This window comes from Terrapene carolina, unplaced genomic scaffold (assembly GCF_002925995.2).
Source record: "Terrapene carolina triunguis isolate 2854851 unplaced genomic scaffold, T_m_triunguis-2.0 Scaffold67, whole genome shotgun sequence".
Lineage (NCBI taxonomy): Eukaryota > Metazoa > Chordata > Testudines > Emydidae > Terrapene > Terrapene triunguis.
In genome coordinates, this window is record NW_020664418.1 from 3367516 (window position 1) to 3377776 (window position 10261).

A 10261-nucleotide genomic window follows, 5' to 3' on the forward strand; every position below is an offset into this window, starting at 1 on the left:
TTTTTCTGGGTTAGAAAATAGTGAGTAAAATCCTTTCCCTCTGTGCTGTGTTGGTACTGGTTTCACTGCGCCTAGGTGTATAAGGTGGTTTACTTCCTGTTGCAGCAGGTACTTGTGAGAGTGGTCCCAGAAGAGGAACGGGAAGGAAGGGAGGGTGGGATGGCGATAAAGGGGATAGAATTACCAGTTTGGATAAATTTCCAAAACCAATTTGTCTGCAGTGATGGTGCACCACTCGGTAAAAATGGTGACAAGTGATCTCCGAATGGTCAGGAGATAGTCTCTGTTTCCAGCGTTAGAATGTGTGGTTGTCTCGTGTCCTCAACCACACCTTCAAAATTGCTGTCTCGAGGTTGATTGTTGGGACGTTGAAGGTTGGTTTGGTTTTGTTGACATCTGGTCTGTCTTTGCTTGCGGCATTAGTCATATTGCCTGTGGGTTGAGTGTGCAGTGGCGATCGGAATCTCTGGGTGTAATACCTGTCCTGTTTCTTTTTATTTGCAGGTGCGTAGATGCCCAGGGATTTTAATGTTGCCTTTGAGTCCTTCAGTATATGGAGGGACTTGTCCGTTTTGGCTGCTAATAGTTTTGGGCCTTCGAAGAGGAGGCCCTCAACTGTTGACTGCACTTCTCTCAGTAACCCTTAAAAATGGAGCCATGATGCACGACACATTATCACTGATGTTGCAATTGAGTGTGTCGCCGTGTCTGCGGAGTCAAGTGAGGCCTGCAACGCTGTCCTGGCAATGAGATGGCCTTCGGCGATGTTAGCTTTACATTGTTCTTTTTTTCTCTTCCAGTAAGCGGTCAATAAATTCCAACATTTTCGGAAAAAATTGCATGTGTATATTTTGACAGTAGGGCTTCGTAAAACTGCTATATGAAACTGCAGTTTTGCAGATGAATACACCTTGTGACGATCGAAGAGATCCAACTGTGACGGGTTCGGTCACAGAAATCCCCTTGGGACTATCACCTGATGTGCTGAAATTACCTCTGAGCCCATTTTCCCTGCCTTTTTGGACTCCGGAACCCTGCCTTGTTGAGCCAGACACGCTAGCCTGCTGCAACACAGACCCAGGGTCTGGTCCACGCCCCCAAAGCTGCAGACTTAACTGAAAACAACTCAGCAGGTTACCTGTCTCCAGCACCCAGACACCCAGTTCCCAATGGGATCCAAACCCCAAATAAATCCGTTTTACTCTTATACAGGGTAAATTCATAAATTGTCCGCCCTCTATAACACTGATAGAGAGATATGCACAGCTGTTTGCTCCCCCAGGTATTAATCACTTACTCTTGGTTTATTAATAAACAAAAGTGATTTTATTAAGTATAAAAAGTAGGATTTAAGTGGTTTCAAGTAATAACAGACAGAACAAAGTAAGTCACCAAGCAAAATAAAGCAAAAACACACAAGTCTAAGCCTAATACATTAAGAAACTGATTACACGTAATATCTCATCCTCAGAGATGTTCCAATAAGCTTCTTTCACAGACTAGACTTCTTCCTAGTCTGGGCCCAATCCTTTCCCCTGGTACAGTCTTTGTTAGTTCCAGCAGACATCTCAGGTGGTAAGCAGGGGTTTTCTCATGACTGGCCGCCCCTTTTGTCCTGCTCCACCCTCTTTTATAGCTTTGGCACAAGCCGAGAATCTTTTGTCTGTGCTTGTCCCCACCCCCACCTCATCAATGGAAAAGTACAAGGATTAAGATGGATTCCAGTATCATGTGACATGGTCACATGTCACTGTAAGACCCCTAGTCTCCATTGTTCCTGGGTTGGCCCACACGTACACAGGAAGGAGTGCAGGTAAATAAACCATTTACAACCAACTGTTCTAGTCAATGGGAGTCATCAAGATTCTAAACCACCATTAATGGCCCACACGTTGCATAATTACAATAGGACCTCAGAGTTATACTTCATATTTCTATCTTCAGATACAAGAATGATACATGCATACAAATAGGAGGAATATGTTCAGTAGCTTATAACCTTTGTTATGATACCTTACAAGAGACCTTTTGCATAAAGCATATTCCAGTTACAACATATTCACACTCATAAGCATATTTCCATAAAACATATGGAGTGCAACATCACACTAACCTCTTCCATTCTCTGTCATACAGGGTTGTTCTAGTATGGTGTTGCTTTCCCCTCTCATTTACTGCTTCCACCACTAGTGAGTTTGGTGTGGAGTGTGTGAACAAGAACTCCACTCCTTTAGATGGCACATAGTATTTTTTGTCTGATCTTTTGTATGAGGGAGGTGCTGTTGCTTGTGTCTGTCAGATGGTTTTGGCAGGTTCCATAATAGTACCGTTAATCAGACATCTTCCTAGGCAAAGATAGTGTTACTGAAGTATGTCTAGCAGTTTATGCTGCGATTCAGGTACCTCTTCTAGGGGTACGTCCAGGGACTCTGCCACCCTTTTGAAAAGTTCCTGGAATTGTTTGAAGTCATCTCCTGTGGGGAGGTGGTGGCATTATAGTTTCATCCGGTGATGAAGATGACAGGTTCACCAGTGGTAAGGCTTCTGGTCTGAGATTTCTTCAGTTTCCTCAGTCATCTCCTTCTGTGTTTCTGAGGGTGCTGGTATAGGTGAAGATGATGATTGTGGTGTTCTAGATCTTGGTGGGCTGGGGGGCTTGAGATGTTGTGCCCTGTATACTGCCAATGGGTCCCAGTAGGGCCAATTTGGTGGGAATGGCACGGGAAGCGGCGCCCACGGGTGCCCATATCAGCTATATGCCTCTAAAGACGAGTGGTATTCTGTTTGGTGGGATGGTTCTGGTTTGGGTGAAGAGTGATGAGGTGCATGTATTTCCCCTTCGCCCTTGTCATCATCATCATCGTTATCACTGGAGAAAGGGGGAACCGATCTAGGTGGTGTGGTCAGGGGCCTTGGTACCAACCAATTTGGAGTGCCGTCGGTACCGAGGAGTGGGAACTCCATTGTTGAAGAGACCAGTAGCTCTGTATGTCTTGGGAATTGGTACAGTACTGTGAATGCTGGTACCGATGTCGGTGCTGCGGTGGTGAGTGTGAGTAGTAGCCACTTGTGCCAAGGATCTTGTGTTTGTGCTGTATAGGTACCACAGGTGACATCATTGCGCCCCCAGCTGCAGAGTGTCTTTTTGGCTCTGTGGGTACTGAGGTGAAGGGTTTTACTTTGCCCTGTGTGCCTCCATCTGAGCTTGCCCACTTAGGGTCTTTCACTCTCTGGGAACACGTGGTACAGGAAGGTCCCAGTGTCTCGGAGTCCAATGTGCCTGGTGATACTGGCACCAAGGTAGTCTTGGGGGTTGGAGACTTGCTTTTTCTTAACCAATTCCCGTTGCAGTGAAATCTGAGCCTGCTTTTTTGTAGCCTTCTTGAATAGAGTCTCTTTTGTAGGAGCTGTTGAGACAGGACCTCCGTCAGAGGCTGCCAATGGCAACCGTTGGCGGATCCTCGACTCAGGGTCCAACGCAGGTCTCAGAGAGGTTTCTCCATCATAAGGAGCTTAAGCTGAAGGTCCCTCGCTTTTCTTGTTCTGGTCCTTAGATTATGGCAGTGTGGACATGTAATGGTCCTCACTTGGGGTCTTGTTGGGGAGCGTGGCCTAGTAGTCAGGTGTGGCGGGGCAGGTTGGCTGAGCCCAAAATAATCCCTTAAACCCTTATTGCCCAGTGTGGTGTTTGCACACTCCATCACAGTAAACTTTTGACGGATGTGTGTCTCTCCGAGACAGTGGACACACTGCGCATGTTTGTCAGAGATAGGGATTTGACAGTCTGCAAGTCAAGGCAATGTTTAAATCCTGGTGATCCGGGCATGCCAAAGAGGTTCTGTCCCAAATTAAGAAGGGAAGCAGTAACTCTAGAGAAGCCTAGCCTTATCTTCCTAATAAGGTGGATAAAGAAAGAAAAATTTTTTTTTAAATAAAATAAAACAAAACAAGACAAGTATAAAAGGGTAAGAACAATTAATTATCTAACTACTAAGTAGACTATTAACTATAAGCTATCTTATCTAAAAGTAAGAAAGAGGTGCTAATCTCTCCGACTCAAGCAAAAGACAATAGAGAAGGAACTGAGGGACAGTTGGTCGCACAGCGCAATGTAAGTGCCTGGGGCAGCACGAGACAGTGACCCAACTAGGCACTATTTATGTTCTATACTTTCCATTCTAAAAAGTGAAACAAGGAATCTCAGACTCCCTTCCCCTGCAAAGAGGCAGATACATTCATGACTGACTCCCCCTTCCTAAACAAACAAACAAACAAACAAACAAACAAACAAACAAACAAACAAGAGCGTAGGGGCCTGTTCCTCAAGTTAAAACAGGGCAACAAAATAATATTATATATTAAAGTTGTTATAAATTTTTTTAAAAAATCAAAAAGGCACAAATTTGAAAACGGAAGGCTGAAAAAATATCACAGAAGGATCTGAAAGCAAAACTTTCCTGTTTTCCTGGGCCAGAAAGCCAGATCAGGATGCTGAATCAAATGGATTTCCTGATCAATAAGACATTAAAATAGAGATGTTTGGTTTGAGGACAATGGTGATTGTTTAGTCCCACCGGTAGATCAACTCCCTCTCTACTAGATGGCGCATGCCTAACTGCTCTCAAGAGTGTTACACTAGAAGCATCCCAAACTTGCCAAGTCCTGGAGGAGAAAAACAAACAAGTGAGGAATATTCAGCTGAATAGTCCGCTTTTTTTTTGAGAAATGTATTTATCCCAGGGTACGTCCACACCTGAAAATTTACCAAAATAGCTGTTCCAAAATCATTAATTCCAGAATAGTTATTTTGGTATAAATGCCCATGTGGACATTCTCATTCCAGAGTAAGAATGTCCACACAGGATTTTATACCGAAATAACAATTCTGTAATAGCAGTTGTGGCAAATTTGCAAGTGTATGTTCCAACATGTGTTTTAGGATGAAGTAATTTCAAGGCATTGCAATATGAGAAATTATACATATTAGGAGGAAAAAAATCTCTGAAAATATCTGGAGTCCTCATTTGAGCTCTTTGTCTCCAATTTGGAGGGGAAGAATGGTTCTGTGGTCAAATCACACAGCTGGGAGTTGGCATCCCAAGTTCTAATCCTAGATCTGTCACTGATTTACTGTGTGACTTTGGGCATGTAACCTATCCCCAGATTTTTAAAAGGTATTTAGGTATTGTGGTGCTCAGTTAACTGATTTAGGAGTCTAACACATTTTCAAAAGGGATCTAGGAAATCAGGAGCCAAAATCCCATTGACAGTCAGGGATTAAGCCTCCTAAGTGCCTAGATCCATTCATAAAATGACATTTTGGCTCCTAAATAAGTTAGGCATCGTAACACTGAACACAGCAATGCCAAATTACCTTTAAAAATCTGGGCCTTAGTCTCTGCAAGTTTACACACCTTTATAAAAGAGGATCACACAGATAACGCTATTTCTTTGTGAAGTAGATAAGTTATTATTTGTAAAGTGCTGTAAGAGCCTCAGATGGAAAGTGTCAAAGAAATGCAAAGTATCATATTTAGTCCACTTTGTCTGACACTCTTCTCTTCCCAAATCTAATATTTGGAAACCAGAGGATACAGGGAATATGCAGAGTATTAGAAAGATTTACCAACACCTTCCTCTGACAGCAAACAATCCTAAAGGGGAAAGGGATCAACTCAACCCAGAATTACCTTTATCTGAGTGATATTCCCCTCCAGTTCTGTAGGGGTCTGAAGCTTCCATCTGTCCTTGCCCTCCAATGCCCGTGTGCTCTGATTGGACACGGATGCTTTCCTCCACATAGCTATTCTCCCTTTATTGGTACCAGCTGCTAGAAGACCTGCCGTTAATAAAGTTGTTCTATATTTTAAATCAAGTTCAGAAACAACAACAAACATTAAATGAGGTAAAAAATAACCATTTTTATTTGTAATCCAACAGTCAGAATTGTGCTCATGAAAATAAAAAAGACTTGCAACACTATAGACAGGCAGTATGCAGGCATCCCCATACAGCTCTGCCAATGTCTCTCCACATTGACTAGATACCAACAATCCAGTTGAACCTCCCTTGAGGAGAAACTGCAAGAAATATCACATGGCTGTAAGTGGGTTAAGGTCCCTTCTGTGCTCCAAGATGGAACCGTGCTTTAACTGTGTCATGAGAGAACCTTACTTTAAACAGCTACACATTTGTGTTCGCAGAGTAGATAAGGTCCCCACAGCAGATTTGTTACTATTGAAAAGCATCCTGCTGGACACAGTAATATGAGAACTCTATACTAAAATTGCTACAGAGCACTGAAGGCAAACATTTCACAACAAGGTTTATGAGCTAAGGATCACGGTTCTCACAGGGTTTCTTACCTTTAACAGTGCAGTAAGAGACAGAGTTTACACATTCCCCTGCTTCAAAGCCAAGCTGCACATCTGGAAAGAGCACATAATTCTCACTCCGCTCTAAATCCCAGAACCTAAGTTCACAGAAAACAAGGGGCTTTTAAAGAGTGATATCCTTCCAGATGTTTGACTGAAGATATTCAATGGGATACAATGCAGGGCACACATTTTTTATTCCTGGAATGCCCAGATCATTTTCATTTTAAAATGAAACTGCCAGCAGCCGTCTATGGCAGTGGTCACCAACCGGTAGATCGCGATCAGCTGGTTGATTGACTGTCAGAGGCTCCACAATCTGTCTCAGTCTAGGGTTGCCAACCCTCCTGCAGCCAAACAGGGAGATCGGCCACTAAGTCCAGCAGCAGAGTGAGGCTAAGGCAGGCTCCCTGCCTGCCCTGGCCCCGCACTGCTCCTGGAAGCAGCCAGCACATTGCTGCGGCCCCTGGGGGAGGAAGCAGGAGGTCTCCACACTTTGCCCTCTCCTGCAGGCACCGCAGCTTCCATTGGCTGGAAACAGGGAACCGTGGCCAATGGGAGCTGCAGGAGTGCTGCCTGCGGACAGGGGCAGCGCATGGCATCACCTGCCCCTCCCACTCCAGGAGCCACTGCCAGACATGCTGGCTGCTTCCGGGAGCAGCGCAGGGCCAAGGCAGACAAAGAGCCTGACTTAGCCCCACTGCGCCGCCGCCCAGGAGCCGCCTGAGATAAGCGGTGCCCGGCTGGAGCCCATACCCAAACCCCTCCTGAACCCCAACCTCTTGCCCCAGCGCTGAGCCCCCTCCTGCACCCAAACTCCCTGCCCCCACCCAGAGCCTGCACCCCCTTCCACACCCCAACCTGCTGTCCCTGCCCGGTGAAAGTGAGTGAGGGTGGAAGAAAGCGAGCGACGAAGGGAGGGGGGATGGCATTAGCAGGGCGGGGCCTCATAGAAGAGGCTGGGCAGGGGATGAGCCACAGGTGTTTGGGTTAGTGTGATTACTGTTATTTCTACATTTTCTTTGAGGTAGATCCGGGGTTGGACTTAAATTCAAAAGGTGATCTTTGCTTAAAAGGTTGGAGACCACTAGTCTATGGAATGTGCAGAAGCCGCTTATTAACTTTCACTCATTATTGAACTTTTTTCCTTTAACTTATTATTTTCTCTGTTTTCTGATATCATGTATGAAAAAAGATTTGGAAACAAACTGCCTCATTTATACAGAGGGGATTGGATATCCCTTTAGTTCCCATCTGATGGTTCTCCATCTTTTTTAAAATGCTCCCCATTACCATTAACTGCTAACAGCCCTTTGAATTCAAGGGTGATTTTCTGGAAAAAAGCACTGAAGCCAAATGCCTTCCCTGACAATTAGAAAATCGTGCTGGCTCTTTACTATCATTCTCCCAAAATTAACCAGGTGACTGTGGCTGATCATACTAGCAAGCCTATGTTCAAGAAAAGCATGCCTCTTATGCTGCTGAACATACATGCCCCATCTTGGCATTTCATTGATATCAATGAAATGCAAATATAAAGAAGTAATACAGATGTTAAAGGATGACCCAGTTGCAATGAGGTTAGAAATCCAAAAGGAAAGAAATATTCTTAAAATACAAAGAAATAAAAGCATGCAGAATATTTCAGCACAGTAGTAAAGCAAAGCACCACCCCTGTTTGAAAGTATAGAGTACACCTCTACCCAGATATAACGCTGGCCTCGGGAGCTAAAAAACCTTACCGTGTTATAGGTGAAACCACATTATATCGAACTTGCTTTGATCCGCCGGAGTGCGCAGCCCCTCCCCCCGTCCCCCGAGCACTGCTTTACCGCGTTATATCCGAATTTGTGTTATATCGGGTCGCGTTATATCGGGGTAGAGGTATATATAAGCATCACAGCACTTCTCCAGTTATCCTAGACAGGAAGAGAGAATTCCTGACAGGAGGGCACATGAGTCCTTTTTTCCACTGTTGATGCGAATGCTGCCAAAAGAATCAGCCAACAGGTTGGGAAGAACAACGAAGTGGCCATCCTCTCCCTGCACAAAATCAAAGGACTCTACTTTTCCAGAGAAAGAAACAGACAAAGGCAAAGTGAAGCCTGGAGTTTAAGAGGAAAGAGGTCAGATGATATCAGAAGATAAAATATGGATTCCATGGGAGAAAGGAAAGCATGTGAAAACTTTTAGGGATTCAACAGTATTAGACAGGCTTCAACTCATTTTGAAGAATAAGAAACAATGAATAACAAACAGAAAATATTAATTTTCTATTTTAGATGAATAATATGAAAACAAAGGCACTCTAGAGTTAACTGAATCTTTGGTCCACCGCTGAACAAGATTCTTCCAGCTGGCAAGTCTCTTGTGTCTCAAGTCAAATTCTTACCTGAGGACTGTTTCACCTATTGCTGTAACAAGGAGGCTATGGTCGATTAAAATAATGTCTGCAGAATGACCTATCTTTCCATTCAACTTCACCTGTTAACAAAAAACAAAAAAACAAAAAAAACCACAACACATCAGTTAGAAAGGACATAATTGAAAAAAACAGCAGGTGTCAGCACTGCATATCTGGGTTGCAATGCAGGAACACAGGAATTACCACACTGGACCATGGCCATAGACCATCAAGTCCAGTATCGTGTCTCCAACAGTGGCCAGCACCAGATGCTTCAGAGAAAGATGAAAGAAACCTTGCATTAGGCAGAAGTAGATCTCCTCCGAATCCCTAACAGTTAAAGGGTGGTTTAAATTCTAAAGCACAAGATTGAATATCTATTCCAAAATTTGTTAGGATTAACTATTATATATTCTAGTTATAGAAATAAATGTCCAATCCCTTTTCTGAATCTTGCTAAAAAAAAAATTTAAAAATAGCTTTTTAAAAGGAATAGTCTCTAATGGTTCAATCCACTGCAACAATGTGCATTAGTTTCCATTGAATAGCAACTTTAGGGTCATGACTGTGGCTGTGACGTAGGATACAAAAAACAGGGTTATTTCTCCAAGAGCATTTATTTCTGCATAAGACCAGGCTTGCTAAACGGCCAAGTGTGCTGTGATAAACAGTACATGCTACAGGTATTCATGATACAGAATCATTTGTGACAAAGACCCCAAAATCATCTCTTATTGAGTAAGAACAGATAGTATTAGTTTTGGGCTCTCCCACCACAAGCCTTATTAAAACAGACTAGCGTACATTTTTAATGGTTCTAGTTTTGGAATATTCAGAGCAGTTATGTCACAATTCTACTATAACTGCTGCAGAATTAATGGTGTAATATAGAAAACAAAGGGTTGTCTACTATTATTGTGACAGCATTCCCCCAGGGTGCAGCCCGAGACCGTGGGACCGCTGTGCCCCCTGAACTCTCTCCTGCTTGGAATGTCTCCCACAATGCCTTGCTAGTGAACAGCAGCAACCCCTCCAGGTGCTATCACTCAGCACAACCACATGTGGAGACCCCACACCCAGCTAGATTGCATGAATGCTCCCAGAGCCATTCATGAATCACACAGAAAAAGGCACCAGAGCCAAATCCCCCCAGCTCCCAGCACTGTACCTCAGGAATATACCACTGACTATCTCAAAGGCAGTTTGTATTATACTTCTCTTGGCATCCAGCCATCAAGGCCATGAGTCAGTGTGCCTCAGTTTCCCCTTTCACACACACAGCAAACCAGGTTTGTTATGGTTTCTCTGCTGTGATAAGCTTTAAATCTGTTTACATGTATTAACTGAGAACTAGCGTTACCATAAGGTTTAACATCCGTGTCAAAATTCTTATCCCCAAAACTTAACCTTAATACCAAAATTATCACAGATGTGCATTTACAAGTATCTTTATGATACTGTTGGGGGCCACTGGGCATAGCTA

At 43.7% G+C, this 10261-nt stretch overlaps 1 protein-coding gene across 1 annotated transcript in view; it reads right to left on the reverse strand.

Annotated features, from left to right (window-relative positions):
* Window positions 1-10261, reverse strand: part of IFT140 (intraflagellar transport 140) — a 230836-nt gene that overhangs the window by 169838 nt on the left and 50737 nt on the right. The window contains exons 7-9 of the mRNA XM_024219009.2: window positions 8767-8858; window positions 6366-6472; window positions 5691-5839 (exon numbers count right to left, since the gene is read on the reverse strand). Coding sequence (XP_024074777.1) covers window positions 5691-5839; window positions 6366-6472; window positions 8767-8858 — 348 coding nt within the window. The remainder of the gene's footprint in view (window positions 1-5690; window positions 5840-6365; window positions 6473-8766; window positions 8859-10261) is intronic.